At 39.3% G+C, this 17535-nt stretch overlaps 2 protein-coding genes across 5 annotated transcripts in view; both read right to left on the bottom strand.

Moving 5' to 3' along the window:
- Positions 1–9335, bottom strand: part of LOC113169545 (protein MTSS 1-like) — a 44706-nt gene extending 35371 nt beyond the window's left edge. For all 4 annotated transcript variants that reach the window (XM_026371039.1, XM_026371040.1, XM_026371042.1 and 1 more), the window contains exons 1-3: positions 8826–9335; positions 6887–6948; positions 2465–2538 (exon numbers count right to left, since the gene is read on the bottom strand). In XM_026371039.1, coding sequence (XP_026226824.1) covers positions 2465–2538; positions 6887–6948; positions 8826–8897 — 208 coding nt within the window. In that variant the 5' untranslated portion in view covers positions 8898–9335. The remainder of the gene's footprint in view (positions 1–2464; positions 2539–6886; positions 6949–8825) is intronic.
- Positions 9336–10400: 1065 nt separating this feature from the next.
- On the bottom strand, positions 10401–16458 carry mal2 (mal, T cell differentiation protein 2). The gene is made up of 4 exons (XM_026372837.1): positions 16275–16458; positions 15071–15241; positions 12444–12638; positions 10401–11742 (listed from the first exon to the last, which is right to left on the bottom strand). The coding sequence occupies exons 1-4, from the start codon at positions 16389–16391 to the stop codon at positions 11671–11673; spliced, it is 555 nt and encodes a 184-aa protein (XP_026228622.1). The 5' UTR covers positions 16392–16458; the 3' UTR covers positions 10401–11670.
- Positions 16459–17535: the final 1077 nt, after the last annotated feature.

Here is a 17535-nt window from a genome sequence, read left to right as displayed (position 1 = left end):
AACACATTTGGATATGTAATTACCATCTATCTGATTCAATTTGTTGCTCTGTGCTCATGTACCATTATGTGTACATTACACATACCTACATGTATACGTGTGTGTTCTACTAAAGAAAGCAGATCCAGTCTTTGGTGAGTGTGCATTCACTGACAGCTACAAAAGAGTCAGAATAATAGAGTCCAACAGAAGAAAAGAAAGGCTTTGTCAGGAAACTTGAGTCTGATTTCCTTCTTTTTCAAAACTTTCTCCACCTGCCATTCCAACTGTTTTATCTGAACAAACGGCAAACTAATAATAAGCTGGAATTTACGTTCACTATTCTTCAAAAATAAAGAATCACATTTGATTTGGTTTGGGTTTATTTCTGAAATAAACATTTATTCTTGCATCTTAATCCTCATTTGTTTTCTTGCTTTAACGGTATGTCTTTGACCTACTTCATGTCATGGAAAAAAAGGGAAAAGAGCCTGCTTTTTGCTAAAATAATAACGATGAATGAAAAAACATTTTCATTCATGTTAGCATTACAGCATTTTGCATGATTAGGTTCAATATTCTCTCTGTTAGCTTCACTTGCATTAACAGCTCACACACTTAAACCAACAGTGCAATATCTACAAAGATCAACAATGATCCAACAATGTCTGAATATAATTACAGCTGCTGACCGAGCTTAAGTGAGATACTCCAACACTCTGTCAACACTGTTAATGACACTCTTTTTAAGTTAAACTTTAACTTAATAACGTTGAGACTAAAATATGTTGCCAAGCTGATTAAAAATGAAAGTGAATAGGTTGTAGTCAGAGCAATCAAAGATCTCAATAAAAAATAAACTACCACCACTGCCTATTTCTGCTTCTTCGATACACATACAATCACACGAAGAGGCGGTAATCGAATGAAGAGAAGAAATCACCAGCTTCTGTCTAATTATGATCAATGGGAGAAACAGAATACTGTGTATGTGTATGTGTGTGAGACAGAGAGGCTTTCCTTTATCTGATTTACACATAACACCATACAGATGTTCTTTAACTTCAAAGCTAGTACAGCAAGCTACGCTTTGCTCTTGTGCTTTGTAGGTAACGTACAATAAAGTAATGTGATATCTTCACTGAGTACACAAATGACTTCCCCAGGCACACACTGCAAGCACATAACCACTGTTAAACGGTAGATACAGTAGATTCCAGCAGATCAGTTTTGTTTGGTGACAAATGAGTCCTCACTGAATTATATTCGGGAGATCAAGTTTTTAAAGATTCTTCTTTCCCAAACAGATATTATGACCTGAAGATCTGTCTAAATTTTCATGCCTGTGAGGTACTAGACGCAAAGGCCTTTATTAAGAAAACTTTATTTTAGACTTACAGTCCAACCTTCTAGCAACTGTATTTTACAATGGGTTTGAAGGTCCCTCAATTCGCTCAATACATAAAAACAAATAAGCAAATGAAATGATATGACATGATATGAAAAAAGCGCATTATATGATGACATTATTACGTAATGGGAGTTAGATTAATCTACAAAACTGGACAGGTGGTCATGGGGACAGGTTATCTACCTCTGATAGATAGCAGCATGTCAGGCAATAGTGCATTACAAGTCATTATCTATGCTCACTTTTATTCTGGAGAGCTCAGGTGTCCAGTGTAGCCTGAGCAACAAAGCGCAAAAATTATTATGTTGTTATGTGATACTGTTTGCCTAAGACAGAGTATATTGAAAGAATAGTGTGACAACGTGATGGAAAGAGCAGATGAAAGATGATGCAACTCTTTTCAGCTGTCTAAATCTGACTCCTTTGCAGCAAGAATTTAAACTGTGTGTTACGCAGAGAGAGGGAGAAATATACAGAGAGAAAGTGATGACTCCCTGTACTGCCCCATCTCTCTCTACCTCTACCCGCCTGTTTCTCTCTGCAGTGTGTTAGGTGATGAATGTGTGTGTCTGCCTCAGTTTCTATTAATAGTATGGAGCAGTGGATGGAACTATCAAAACTACAGAGGGATGGGATTTCTCCCTCTCTCTCTTTCTTACACACATACAGTTAGGTCCATATTTAATGGGGTGGCTTCAAACTGACAGATTTAAGATCTATACAACAAATTAAATTGAATAAAATGCTTTTTAAGAAAGGTGTATCTCATTTTATTTTACTTTATCTTATCATAAAGCAAACAAACCATAGTAAACAGTGTAGTGGGGTCAAGGACTAGAATTGCTGAGAGTTACAGAGACAAAAAAAACAAAAAAAAAACAAAGAACACTCAAAAATAGGTGCCCAGGCACGCACTGTGTTAGGAGAGTTAACTGTTTCAATCCTGTCAAAACTGTGTTACAACAGAGGCCCATCAAGAATACAAATTCTTTTAAAAAAATACAAGGAATGGGGCTGACAGAAGAGGACATTGATTACACTTTGAATGCTCTACATCTGTGCATTTATTCCTACCTCGTGAATTAGTTGCCAGGTCAGCCACTTTCTGAAAGGCATCCAGGAAGGTAGCCACTGCAACCACCGTCGCCCTTGGATAAGAGAAGAGGACAGAATTATAGTTAAAGCAGGAGTTCAAATTCAAATACACAATGTTATAACTGATCAGCTTCAATAATTACATACGGTTGACAGGTGTCAACAGGCAAAGACAAAATGATAGGATCAGCACAATAGTATAAGCATATACTATAAATGTGTGTGTGTCTAAGTTAAAACTTAAATGTGCCCTGCTGTGTGAGGAATGTCTATGTGATTACTTAGAGACCTCTGGAATCTGCCCAGCTCAGCAGAGCAGCTCTGGAGCGGAGTTTGCCACACTTACAGGTCAATAAAAGGATCACTGTGGGATCTAGCCTTTTCAGCACTAAAATGGAGCAGGGGCCTGTGGCAAGTTCACAACTCATACCTGCTTCTCTGTCATCTCATATGGTATTTATAACCCAAATAACAGCCTGGAGAAAGGGCAAAATCCAGTAACCTCATAAAGACAGAAATTACTTTCTGGTTTATTCATTACAGACACCATCTTACTGGTATTTCAGCTAATAGCCTGTCTGGCTGCATGAGTGACCAGTTATTTGCTGGCTGGTACAACTGGAAGGAAGACCAGCTGACTGATTAACTCCAAACACTGACTCTAGCAGGCCTACTTCAGACAAAACCGCTGACTCATTATTAAAATCACAGGTAGAGAGATTAAAGACTCTTGGTGTATGTGTGAACATGCACGTATGTGACATTTGATATCCTTAACTGAGACAAGACTACCTATCAGTCATGCACGCTACACAAATAGAAACATCAATGTCTGGATGTTTTCCAAGGCACATTCAGCCACAAAAGCTGGTTTGTTCTAACCACGAGGACCCTTCTTCCATAGACCAATACAAAACCCTCATACACAATCTGGGAATGGGAAAACACTCTAGAGAGACACCTTTCACAGCTGAGTGAAGCAATAGAATATAGGATGGTGATGACTCCCAAATCAACTCAAATGTTTAATATTGCAAACGATTACATATACATGTTATATCATTTACTGAGAAGGGCCACTGAAAGCAACCATGGTTGATACTAAACTGTGGTGTTAGAAAGAGCTCCAGGCCTCAGAAGTCTGAACTTTCCAGACAGTGACAAAGAAGAATGTGTTGCATATAAGAATATCATATATCTAGCGCTGCTGCATCGATATTAATGCTTTTGTAACTATCTGTTCTCTGGCAATGTTACACAACACTAAAATATAATAAAATATGTTTTCAAATCTGAGTTTCACAGTTTTTTTTGGAAAAGGAGACAATCCTATCTCAAAACTTTTACAGTTTTAGTTGCTTGATGTCAAGTGCAAGCAGCAACAACCATTTTCTTTATCATGCAAAAACATCATATAGTATTGACTAATAAGTGCAGTGCTGTTGTAGAGCTGACCAGAAGATCCAAGGGTGTGTCTAGCAAATGGAAAAAGAAACATACGTGCAGGCACACACAGATTCCTTTCTATTTAAAGTCGTGTGGGCACCAGAGCAACCTCCAACTGATATCTGCCTATGGTAATTTAATTTACTGTAATGTAAAAATGTACAATATACATTGTCATATGCATTATATTTTATATGCAAAGTCTTGTTCTTTGATCTGTGAAGTCTTACTTATTATATTCAAATCAGACTTGGTCGGAAAGTGGTTTAAAGTGAAGCACACTTTCAGTATAAGTGACTCTAATGCAACAGTATTTAGTACTTTATAATTGCTGATAGTGATCATCTCCTGTGATCTGTGGAAATGCTAATGTATTTAACTGGTTCATCCATTTACCACATTTTAATCTCCTCTCACGTCAAACAAGAGCAGTTAACATTAAAAATCAAAGCTGAATTTCAAATTGAGTATTTTCTGGCTCAACTTACAGTAACTTCTTCAGAAGCAAACAGATACTAAGTTGCACAGGCAGAATAATAAGGTTTTAATTTAAGCTCTGACAGTCAGCCAGAAAACCTCAAAACGTCTGTGGCTGTAAGAATTTAGAAAACATTGCAGCTACAGGGTTTCACAGTACTGCACTGTACTCCAACAATGATCTGATTGCTACCATTGGCCTTAAAATCTGCAAACGCCCCTGTCCTGGAGTCAAGATAAACGATTTTAACATATCTATTCTGCAAGGCCTTGGCCAAGCAAATCTACAGTAAACTCCCCATAGACCTTGGTGTAATACAGCAGAGTGCTCTTTATGACAATGAAACATTCAGTGCTGCCGCCCCCATCTATTCTTGGTTCAAGAGAAACTGGAATGTGAATGTAGTAAATCTAAATCATAGAAAGAGGTTGAGTTTAACACCACATACCAAGAATTATGACAGAGATAGTACTCTGACTGAACATTTTATTATTGTATTGTATTGTTGATGTAATGTATTTATGTGTCTGTCCACCAGCATGAGCTTTTGTCAATTTGCAAGCCCAAAGTTATAGGGCTGTTTAACAGCTTTTAAACTGTTCATAAGCTTGAAACCTGAAGGTAGTCTGTATCCTCAAAAACAACTACTTTGACCAAGAACAAGGGAGACCTGCATGTAGCCAATATTAAATCCTGACCTCTTTCTTTGAAGCTCTCAGTGATGGCTGTTTAAAACTAGTACAGGAAAGAAAAAAAAAACATATTTGGACCAAAAATGACAGAACAGTCCCAACACTGTAATTGGTTGATTTCCTAGCTGCTCTATGTGAGGGGAGCAGAGGGGCTAAATTACAGAGTGGTCTGCCTGGGGACGTCATTACACACAGAGACATATGCCGCTACCACTGCTGGCTAGTCACTTATCCAGGCCATTGAGGGAAGGTGGGTGTGTTTGTGTTTTACATGATATGTGTGTGCCCCTCTAAGTACTACATTACTGCAGTCTCCAAACAGATTACAGAGGTCCTTGGGTGGGGGACATGCTATAGTGAAAAGAGCTAGTTTGTCTAAATTGGTAGAGGCTGGAGACAGACTTTAAAGCAGACAGAAAAAGCTTTGTAGGTCACCATGAGCAAGCCCAGAAAGCACACTCTCATAAGAGCTCCAGCAGCGAGGGCATCGTTACCACCAGCCTTCTGCTACAGCCACTGCAGCCTGGAGCAGGGTGTAGGCCAAGCAAAAGGCAAAACAAGTCAAATATACAGAAACGTGGTTGTCTTTCAATAAATGACACTCAACTCATCATGGCAGATAACAGATAGATATGTCTTTTCTGGGAGCAGCTCCTGACTAATGCTTTAAAATAAGTCAAGATGTGGGATAACATAATTATATATTATACTATATTAATATATAAAGACAGAAGGATCATTTTCACAAGGTTCTCCATGATCAAGCTATCATTAGCATACTGTAATTGGATGAAAACAGCTCACTGATTTACTGGAGGCTCAACTCACTTCACAGTACAATAACTGGTAGATTTGTTCTTTTATAATTTCCCCAGTGGCATCCTACTGTCAAACAGCCAGCCATTAGCAGCAAGTCCACAAATACCCCCTGAGCCTTAGCATGGCAGGGTCACATGCTTAACCTTTAATTGATGGAGAACCTTGAATAACATCTCACAATTAATCAGCCTTACTATTAAGAACATGAAAGATTGGGACACTGAGTGGCCCGAGTGGCAAAGGTCCCCAGAAATATCAAGAGAACTGCCATGCACAGTTAATCAAAGAATAATTAGACCACAGGACACCTGAATTTACATTATTTGCTAGACAATGTGCTTTTATTTTAACTGTCATAAGTTGTTTGTCTTCTTACAAATTGCCACTTAAAACCAACTAGCAGAGGTGGCTGGAATTGACATTGATTATTAGCATAAGACTTGGAAGAATTTTGGCAGGAGGTGTGCAAATTTACATCATTAGGAAGACATATTAAATCAGGCTAAAGCAAGGAGAAAAGGAGGAGAAGGATACATAATGACCCTCGGACAGTATTGTTAAGAGATTAAGCTTTTATGTGAACTGTCATTTCTTGTTAGTCAAAGGACACGTGCCACTTAAAACTTATTGGAAAGGACACCGAGACTGTCATCTAATGTAAAAGCCAGATCAGAATCAGTTTGTTAATGAGATTGTGCCTAAGCCTAAGTTCCTATGGTGAACAAGATGTATGTGAGATGTTATGCAACAATCATGGTGATATTTTCTTGGCCAAGAAAAGTAAAATAATCTACCAGAATCTACAGAAAAATAGCAAAAAGAAAATGTAATTCAATGTGCACTTTCATCCACTACAATTTCATTATACTGGTGAAACTAAATGACTAACTACATACTGTAACAGTGTCTGTTGCTGTTATCAATATAACACACAAGATGTGTTCATGCAGATAAACACGTTCTTACCTGAGCTGGGACTGCAGTTTGCCAGCTTTGGTGATAAAGTCCTCCCAAATAGGGTAGCTGCTCTGTGAAGGAAAACACATGAATGACACAAGCATCAGTACAGATTTCACCATTCCCACAGTTACGTAACTGTTCAGCCAACGTGAGGCTATACCGAAGCCTCACCTCACCTGCAGGGCTAAACAGAAGTAATTAAGGTGTATACTTTCTCATACATGTATCCCAGTAATGTCAACCTGAAAAGTATATGTTTCCATATTTTTGCCAGCAGACCTGAAAGCACCAGAATTTAAGATATCAAATGAAACTGTGCAGGGTTGTGTGCATCTGAATAGAAAGTAAAATATAACAATTCTTTTTTATTAATATATTATTTATAAATGGGACATGAGACATTAACATAATGTTCTGCGTGTGTTAGGTTACAAAATGGGGTCACATGCCTCTTTTGGAAAGATCCCCACACAACAAGAGAAGTAATACAATGGCATAATGAGCCTGGATCCCAATAGGGACTCTAAATTTACCTAATTCAGGTCCTGAGCTGAAAATAGTTGAAGAGCCTTTTATTGAAACTATCACAGTGAACAAGTGGCCTAATGCATTGAAAAGAGGAGGCTAACGTGGCACAAGATAAAGTAATGAGCACATGTCTCTTACTAATGTGTTACTACTGTCAGGGACCTGAGGAATGTGATGTTGTGCTGTCAAATATTACACCCAACAGCCAACAAAGCTCTCTCTACATTACATCTTCCTTTCTCTCTCCCAGTCTCCCTTCCACCCTTTTGCCCCTATTTAACTCTGTCGTCTAGCTCCTTTCCTGCGCTCATCCCTCTCTCTGATCACTTGTGGCCACCACAGTCAGAAAAGCCTACTTTGGCACAGATATCAACCACTACAGCACCATGAAAAATGACAAAGTCGGAGTAAGCTGACACTTTTTTTAAGTATACAATCCCATCTGAGGCACAATAAAACAAAGACATCACTGGCAGTTTTAATTTAGGCTATTCTGTAAAGACAAATAAATAAGCATATGCATATTTATTGCATATTTATTACTGGTGTTGTCTGTCACTTAAGAGACTGGGAGATCATGAACTATCTTCATGTAGGCAAGTGAGAGACTGGAGTGGTTGGAAGTGCTGATTGTCTGTGCAATATTCAAAACAAACTTTCTGACTCCAGTCAACTCCCATGGCTGGCCGTCTGACCTACACATGTAAAAGCCTTCAGACCCTGTGGGTATGTTTCTACCCTGACAGCTACATTCCCGACATTCCTTCAGTAAAGTACAACAGCTGGGGAATCTCCTAATTGTCTCATCGGCCAAGCTCTGTCAAAATAAGATCAAAATAGGATCAAAATAGGATCAAAATAGGATGCCCTAGTTTTATGACTCATGATTGCCCTATTTAGCTTTTATCTGCTGTTGGCTGCTGCAACACTCTTAAAAATGGAACAAGTGAAGTCAAAGATCCAGCTGAGGAGAATCAAACCAGTCAAATATATTAATATTAAGTAGCAACAAAACGAAAAGTAACATTAGAAAGAAGTTGGGAAAAGCAAGAAACGCCATAGTTAGGTTAGTAAAGTTAGCCATCATCACATCAACTGGAGATCATGGAAGTTACTCAACAGCTCTAGTTAAAGCTACTTCTTGCTAATGTTACTGCATTTAGTTTCTTGGTTCATAACTCAGTACAGATATATAAATATAGTCAGTAGAGACATATAAATACAGGCAGTAGAGTGACTCAACTTAGAGGTTAACATAAGACTTTTTTGTTAATCTCTAACACGTATCGATGAACTAACTACATACTGCAGCTCATGGAGTTAAGGCTCTCCAATAGTTAGCTAGTTTCAGACGGTGGTAAGCGGCCCACCAATAACAATAAGTAATAATACCAAGTGTAAAGTTGAGCCTCCTTACTTTCATGTCTCCGATCACGGTTTGGAAGAGTCCTCCGAGCGCGCTGCATTCCCTCTCGATAACAGCCTCCATTTTCAGGACCGACTCCAGCGGTCAGTCCCGACTCGACGAGCCGCTCTCAGTTCGCCACCTCCGCTCTCCAGGAAAAAAAAAAAAAAAACCCAAAAAAACTCCCAAAAACACGAAGGAAAACCAACAAACCCCGTGTGTGGTGATTTCTGCGGTGGGGGAAACCCGATAAAGCACTTTGTGTGTCCGTGAGAGAAGCGCGGCTCGGTTCTGCCCCGGTGAACCGTTTACTACAAATCAAGAGGAGCTGAAATTTAAATCCCCCTCTCTCCTCCACCCCGCCCCGCTCATACCCATGGCCGGACCGCGATGAGAGTATTTTGCAGCTTGCTTTTTGAAACTACAGCTAATGAACGAGGCGCTCTCGGTAAGGTGATTCCGTACGGTGACAGGCAGCGTTAAATACCGACACTCACAGCAGGTCTGGACGCGCCGCGGACTGAGAGGGAGACGAGTCCGGAACAAGCGACCGCAACGTCGGAGGGAAGATGCAACACGTTTCCGCTCGATGACCACAATAAAAGCAAGCTCCATCGAGAGGCATATATTTACACTTGAATAAGTAGTCGATAAACCAAAGAAAAAAAACAAAACAAAAAAGTCAGTGTTTACATTAGGGAAACGCAACAAAAAAATCAAACACGAATGGTTTTCAAAGTACTGGGTGAAATGGAAATACAGTTTTTGACTTATAAGGTGTTACTTTTATTGTGAAAGGTGACACACGGGAGGGTTCCGGTATTGTTCCGTCGAACTTGATGATGAGGAGCTGCAGGTGAGCTGCTGAAGCCGCCAGGAGTCAAACCCGTTTGCCCGACTTGGTAAATGCTGAGGATGCACGAAGCACAGCATTATAAAGCGCCTCGCAATCAACATTTTATTGTGATTCAAGCGTTTTGATATTTACGTCCAAACATGGGATAATATGGGAAAGTCGTGAGCTAACAGTAGATAACGGGGGACATCTAGTGGCCGAAATAAAAATGACAACTTCAAATCACTGCAGCGAGTTCAACTTTAACATGAAGGAGACAGGAGTAAGAAATATGGATCCATAATGGTACCAAACACTAGTTTACAAGACCATTTTTACTAGTTTAGGCATTTACCTTTATGTCAAAGCTTACAAACTGCAAATATTTGAAATTGTGCACAGATATATAACAGTACTCCATTAAATATATTAGTCTATATAAAAGATATTGTCAGAATGATCAGAAAAATATCCATCTATCTATCTATCTATCTATCTATCGACTCTCTGAGAGTTACCAAACAAATTTTGTTGTATCATTACAATGACAATAATGTCGCTTTATCTATATGTACATGTATATACAGTATTACTTAGTATTCCTCAGTGTTTACTCAGGATACATAGGATTAAATACAACTGTAATGCTGTGTGATTTTAAGTTTTTTTAAGTTACTGACTCATAGTGGTAGCACATAAAAGACAATGTGGTGGACAATAATCTTTTCTTGTAATGATGCCAAAAGAATATATTGTTTTTCTTTAGAACTTTTATTTCTGCTGTCCTAAAAAGCTAAAATCAAATGTTAGAAACTGTGTCAAACTGTCCTTATTTAGAAATTTAAATGAACATTTTAAAAACCCATTGCAAGCAAAACATCGACAACAAATACAGCTAATAAATCATGCTACAGTTATTGATTTGGACAGTTCAATGAAGCATCAATACAGTTAAAATAAGAGTCAAACTAATGGGTACAATTTTAAACATACATTGTGTTTAAACAATGATAACGTGATTACTCAGAAATAAAATAAATTATAAAATCATTTTATTGTCAGATTAAATAATTACTTTGTAGTAGATCTCACAAGAATGAAAGACTGTTTGATCCAGACCTTGGTCAAGTTACATATATCCGTAAGTCACTGGAGTTAGCCACATAGGACTCACCACTCAGAAAGTTTACACATCAGACTTTATCGTGCAATAAATATTGACCGAGAATGTGCAACAGTTACGACATTGTGAAAAAAAAAAAAAACAGGTATGCTGGCTATACTGAGAAAATGAAACAAAACATGTACAAGATTTTAAAATTTAGAAATCCAACAGATCATCAGATTAACTTATGTTTCAAAGTGGCCACATAAAAGTGTAATAAAAGTCATGTTAGGTCTAGTGTGAGTTTGCAGCCCTTTAGCACCAAGGTAACTGGAGAGTAGTAAAAACAATCACATTGGCTTTCAGCATCTTTCCAACAAATTGCGCCATCACGTTAATGTTCTGGGGTACATAACCTATTAGCAGCTTACATAGGCGTGTTATTGTTTTTGTGGTATTGGAAATTAGAAATATTTCCTCCAGTGAGGATGTGACTCAGGAAATGGAGCAATAGTTGATTGACAAAGGGAGTGAGAAAACAAAACTTGTCAGAAGCATCAATTACATCTTGACAAATTACCCTGTATAGCCTCAGTAATACACAACTTTTCCAGATATTCTTTTTCCCTGGAGTAGTTGGAGAGAGCTACTGAACAGTGAAACCCATGCTTAGCAGCAAAGTAATCAGTTTCAAATGTTGCTAACGACAACTGTTATTCTTTACAGCTGTCAAAATAGCCTCCCCAGCCCTTAACAGCTAAACAGAAGATGAATTCATGTAGCTCATGTAACAGGAGTTTACCATCAGGAAGTAATTAAGTTTACACTGAACTGAAAAGACATCTGCATGATGCGATGTTTTAATACACGCCGAAGTTATGAAGCGTTTGTAAAATTCGTTTATGCTGGTTTTCCAGTTACATCCGCCACCTCTTGTAGCCCATCAACGTACTGCAGAAGTAGCATAGTGTCACCACCAATGCAAATATCTGGGACAAAAAAAGAGTAACAGTCACCCAATAATTTGTACAGCATGAAACACAGCAAACCAAACAGAGAGGATAATTTCTTAGGTTCTAAAAAGCAAATATTTTTCCTTAATTTTTCTTAATTGGCTATTGTAATTAATCAATATCAGAATCTGAATTTGACTTGGAAATACATGCAAACAGAGAGAATGAGCTACATGTAGTACTGTTTTCCTTATACACTGGATTAGCCAGCCTGGCTCAATCTATGGATGTGAGATTCACTGTATTAGTGAACACACATCAAGACGCTAAAGGTTTAAGGTGTAAACTTTTGCAAATGTTTAAACGCTTCCTACGCCAAGATTTCGTCAGCGGGAAAGTTACTTTCTAATGTGTCATGTGGGGAGTTTTTCTGACACATTGAGATGCTGCATTAGTATTAGGGTTGTTGTCTCACTTAGCATTTCATGACTGATTAACCACATTAACCTTTTTTTAATACAGTGAACATTGTTGCTTTGCATTTAAATATGGATTCTTTTGCAACATGAAACTTTCTTCTTTTCAAAGGCACCTCAGCAACCTCCCTACCTCAGCAGAAGTCATTAAGTATTCATTCAGATAGTAATGTGAGTGCACCACAATAATATGAATGAAATGCACAACTATGTGTGTGTGCAATATAACAGACCTCAGTGGAAAAGATAAACAGCACTCACCGTGGCTGCCACATTGATATTGTATTGCCTGGAATCCAGGATTGTGAATATATTGCCTACAGGGTTGGTTATACAGAAGACAATGTCAGTGCTGTTAGGCAGGATGTTCATTCCTCCATTCGCTGCTGTTGTTGCTGCCTCCAGCACGAAGGCAGCAATGTAGCAAAGAAAAGCTATGAAATGGTACACCAAGTCCTGCGAAACAAATGTACAGTATGCATTAGAAACGCTGTAAATACCAAAGAGTTTCAGGTTTCAAGTGTAAACAGTTACAGTTTGTTTTTTGTAAATGTCCTGATCAACTGTCAGATTCCACAACCCAGATCTGCTTAGAGCAGCTACCTGTGCTGCAGCGACGTTCAGATAACAAACCAGGCCGGCTGACATAAGAGGAACGCTTTGAATAAACTGTAAATCCTAACATGCTTCAAAAAAAAAAAACCCACTGAGAATGAAAATAACAAGAGCACATACTGAAAAAAGATGCTCGGGGATCGAAGGCAGTGAGGGAGAGAGACAGAGAAAAGCCCGAGAGCAAAGCAGGTTAATGGGAGTTCGTCTTGTTGGCTCTGTGAGCCTAGCCGGACTACAGGAGGGGCCTTTGTTATGTGTTAGTGTGAGCTCATCATCCATGTCAGTCATTGTTCAGCTGAGAACAAACAACCCCACACGCCTAGCCACTCCTGGAAGCAGGGCCCGGAGCCCGAAGCACGGCTGTGCCCCCGTCTGAGAGGTCAGACGTGACACAGACAAGAACACTCGCCTGTGAGCGTTGTTTCCCACTGAAGTAGAAGCTGCAGCATTAGGTGGTTCCTTCTGTCAAAGGTCTTTAGGCTTTTTTGAAAACAAAACTAGGATTATAGCTAGGTTAGCAGGAGAACGCATTCCCATCTCACCGACTCTAAATCTGTGTAAGAAGAACAACACCACCATCACTGCACAGGGGTTTGTGTTTGTCTGACTGTTCCTAGATCACATATGGGTTCCTAAATCCCTACTTGTGGGTCTAGAAAGCCCCTAAAGCCATCTGATATGTGTGTATTTAAGCAGCCACTTACCACAGTCATATTAATAACTTGGCTGTGGTCTACACTGGCACTAAATCAGTCAGAAAAATGGCAATAAAAGTTCCCAGCAGACATTTCTGGTTTCATTAAGTTAAATTCTGAATCATTTTAATATGAGGAAGTTGAACTGTTTATCTCTGCACAGCTCACACAAAGCGTTGCATGTACTTACAACAGAGCTTATAAATCATTGAGCAATCTTACTACATAGTTTAGTGAAGAGTTAACCCTTATTATATGATGTCGGACACTTTTCTTGAACCTGACACTCACTGGCCTTAAAGCTAATTTTCTGAGAAGAACATAGTAAAAAAAAACACATTTTGATTGACCGCACACTGGTTACCCCGACTCTGCATTTGTTTTACATTAGTGGTGTTTGGGTTTCGGAGACCCAAAGGCAACAGTGGTTGGAAATTGTAGTTGAGCAGACAACAAATACAGAAGTAAATAGAAGACAAATAACCCAGATAAAGCAAATATAGATTTTTTTTGTGTGTGTGTGTGTCACATCCAGACCACCTTCATGAAAACACCACCGTTCCTGGAACACTGCCTTTCTCTTCCACCCATATTGACACACACACACATTCGGTGTTGTGGTAAACTATTTACTGACAGGAAACAGGTTGCAACAATGTTACATTTCAAGCGTGAGAAAGCGGAGTGTGAACTCCATTTCTTGTGGTAACCTGCACGATGCTATTTCTCACTTAGTGATAATCATGCCTGTGGTTGAGTTGCCAGGTCAATTGCCTTGCACGAACCCCGGCATTGGTGGTTCGACTGCCAGTTCATCCAGGCCGCATGTCAAAGTGTCCCCGGACTGTTGGCACCTAAATAACAGCCGCCTGTCCACAAGAATTTCCCCAAGGAGCCTAATACTTTGACAAATTTAGATAAGCTAGTGTGGAAGGAGTGTCTACTTTGTGACATGAATATTCCCCTAATGTTCCTCATCCTCGTCTATATGAAAATGAAGATCATGTAGCCATGTGGGGAGGACTCAGGATTCAGGAGGATGCTGATGGACCATCTGTCCAAAACACAGCACTACCAGTTCCTGAGGTAAGTCTAAGTTGAATGGTTTTATATTCCTCCTAACTGAAAGTTAAACTACTTTGAACCGATACGGACAGAGATCTATGGAGGAAGCCAACACCAGTCAACACATTGTACATTAGACTGCTCTATTTCAGTAATGTCCTTATTGTAACTAGCTTATTTGTACAAGCTATAAATACTCTAGCTGACTTCTAAATGTCATAGGAGAGCCACTGTTTGATATACAGACAGTCCACAGTAGTTGTTAAACAGAAATAGTGGAACTGTAATTCCAGGGGAACCAGCAGATTTACCGCCGAAGCAGATCTGTGACTTTCATGCACCAAAGAAAACTGACAGGCATCTTAACTTAAAAAAAAAAAAAAAGCTGATCCTTACTCATCTTTCTTTCAAAAAAATAGACAGTGTACTTTGGTATTTTTAAATCAAGGAAGGAAGGAAGGAAGGAAGGATAGAAAGAAACAGGTGGGATGGACTCATTTATATACAATTTACCACAAAGTTCCAGTCAGTGATGATGCGGTCAGCCGTGCCGGAGACGAGCAGCGCGAGGTAGATGGAGGAAAGGACAAAGGTTGTGACGGAGACAAATATCACCCAACCTTGCAGAAGAGGCACGGGCACATCAGAGGAAGCCACCAAGATCCACACTAAACCACCAAATACCTAGCAAATAGGAAAGAAAAAGCAACTGATGATACAAACATGTTTGTATAAGCTCTATAGCACTAGTTACAGATTTCTCTACAGTTTGTAATAAAGTTCCATTATGCACTGGGTGTAATGTGAAAATGTAATGTGAGGTCAGGAGAACTGTGCTCCAGCTTCATGTGAATGGATGTAGCATTATGTAATGAGACCACAGGCATATGAACTGCTTTTGACTCGACAGAGAGACTATATCATACGTAGATCTGTTTAATGAGCTCTTATTGTACACTCTGATACAGAAGTGGGTTTTGTCTTCTACTAAAACTATTTCAGTGTTGGTAAATGTTCTCAGTCGTCCAGGTGCAGTCATCTGGAAGTTGGTCTTCTCTCTTCTCGTACAGACAGCAGTGAGCTTTAGAAGTTTACTTGTGTGCAGCAACTTGTAAAGGTGGGAGCTGGTATGTAAATTTTGTTAAGCAAAGGTCATATGGATCAAGTACGCTTTGGTTAGAGTTTTGGTTACAGAATGCAGGTCAGAGGAGCAGATGTTATCTAAGAAATGGTTCATTTTCAACAAAGGGGCAAATATAAAATAGTCTCAGCTGATTAAAGCAATAAAGAATATTGCATTAAAGATACCATCTATTGTAACAATGACACATACACGTATGTACAAGGTGTTGGGAAAAAGGATTAACAACATGTAAAACTCAGCATTTCATCGAGATAGCTAGATAACTAGTCAAATAATCATAAGCTCAGAGCATGTAAGGACACCGTAGAAGTCACCTTGGAGAATTAAAGGTCATGAAGAGACATAAAGAGAAATAAAACCAGAACTTATTAAAGTCACTTTTATTGGTTATTTTTACCCAGTTGGCAAAGTCTGGACACTGGGTAAAAATAAACAAGTTACTACCCTAGATATTAAAGTCTAACTTGGAGAATAAAAGGCCATTAATTATTAATTTAGACGGGTTCTGCAGACTTGTACAACACAACCGATGCCAGTGATGCACAGCAATTCCAATTCACAAACAATACTCACTATTTCTAAACAGACCAGGGCTCCAGTGTAAGTCTTCAGCACCCCTGCTCCCATAGGCAGAGAAATAACTGGCGACGGGAACGAGGTGGCCGCGGGATTAGTGGCTGGCTCCGACATCTCTGTTCCCCTCTCTGTCCTCTCTCTGCTCTCACTGGAAGGACTCCGTTAAACAAAGAATGGGAGCAGCGGAGAAAAATTCCTACGGAGTCATGTGTCCCCCCCCCCCCCCCCCCCACCCTCAAACAGGTCGGACAGGTGCAGGTGCCACTCCCTGGGAGCCAGTGGTGCGTTCAAAGACCTGACGGACGCACCAGCGTCCCAGCGTCGTCAACGTCACGACTCCTCACCGGACCAAGTGGTTTGGATTGCTTGAGAATGTATTGCGCAATGACAATGGTCAAACTGACATGTAACAGATAACTGGAGATTTAAACTTTAAACAAGTGGAGACTAATAAAAGGTAAACGAGTCATGTTACTGACCTATTCATTAATTTATGGGAGTTGCTGCCTACAACGGATCCAACAATAGGGACACCTGAATTTGGATATTGATATAAGATGGTTAATGGTTGTGACATGATAATGCATTTGGTTGTATGGCTTACTGCCACCTCAGTCACTGGGGAGGATAAGGAATATTAGTCTGTGGTGAAAAAAAAAAAAAAAAGAAACAGTTTAAAAGTAAATATTATTTCAACAGCTGAGGTACAAGGAGAACTGATTTCCAAAACACGCTCAGTAACATTCACATTCACATTTACACTTTAACATAAAAGTGAAACATCAAGCGCTGGAGAGCCAGTGCAGTTCAGTTTGGGCTGCAGTTTGGGGCTTTTTACAGTAAACCATAGTTAATGTTTAGCTTTAAGTGAACCAATGTTGACATAACCTCTGCGAGGACACGGGCCTCACAGTTCAGTTTAGTCTGGCCAGCAATTAGAATTAATAGGACCTGTAGAAGGCTCTTTACCGTGTAATAGAAGGCCCTTGTTTATACAGTTAAATCAGAAATCTTTTTTTCAGAGCTGATGTTTTTCAAGCATCAGGGAAACTGATGATGAAGTTTTGGGAAGTGCACATTTAATCCTGTTGTTTTCTGTATAATGGTCTCTGGAGGACTCACTTCTATCTAGCAGCAGTATGCCAGAAATAAATTTCCTCTTGGACAAAAACTGTTGATTTTTGTGTTATTCAGTGCAGCTCTGAGTTTTAAATCATGAAATTGTGAAATACAAAATTACTCAATCATTCTATTATGC

Source organism: Anabas testudineus, chromosome 16 (assembly GCF_900324465.2).
Source record: "Anabas testudineus chromosome 16, fAnaTes1.2, whole genome shotgun sequence".
In the NCBI taxonomy this organism is placed as follows: domain Eukaryota; kingdom Metazoa; phylum Chordata; class Actinopteri; order Anabantiformes; family Anabantidae; genus Anabas; species Anabas testudineus.
This window is presented reverse-complemented; position numbering and strand designations above follow the sequence as displayed.

Excerpts from the sequence above, each read along its gene's own strand:
- mal2 (XM_026372837.1), bottom strand. The coding sequence starts at position 16,391 with ATGTCGGAGCCAGCCACTAATCCCGCGGCCACCTCGTTCCCGTCGCCA. Across the intron at positions 15,242-16,274 it reads CCCTGGTCTGTTTAGAAATA|GTATTTGGTGGTTTAGTGTG; the intron begins GTGAGTATTGTT and ends CCTATTTGCTAG. Across the intron at positions 11,743-12,443 it reads ATATCAATGTGGCAGCCACG|ATATTTGCATTGGTGGTGAC; the intron begins GTGAGTGCTGTT and ends TTTTTGTCCCAG.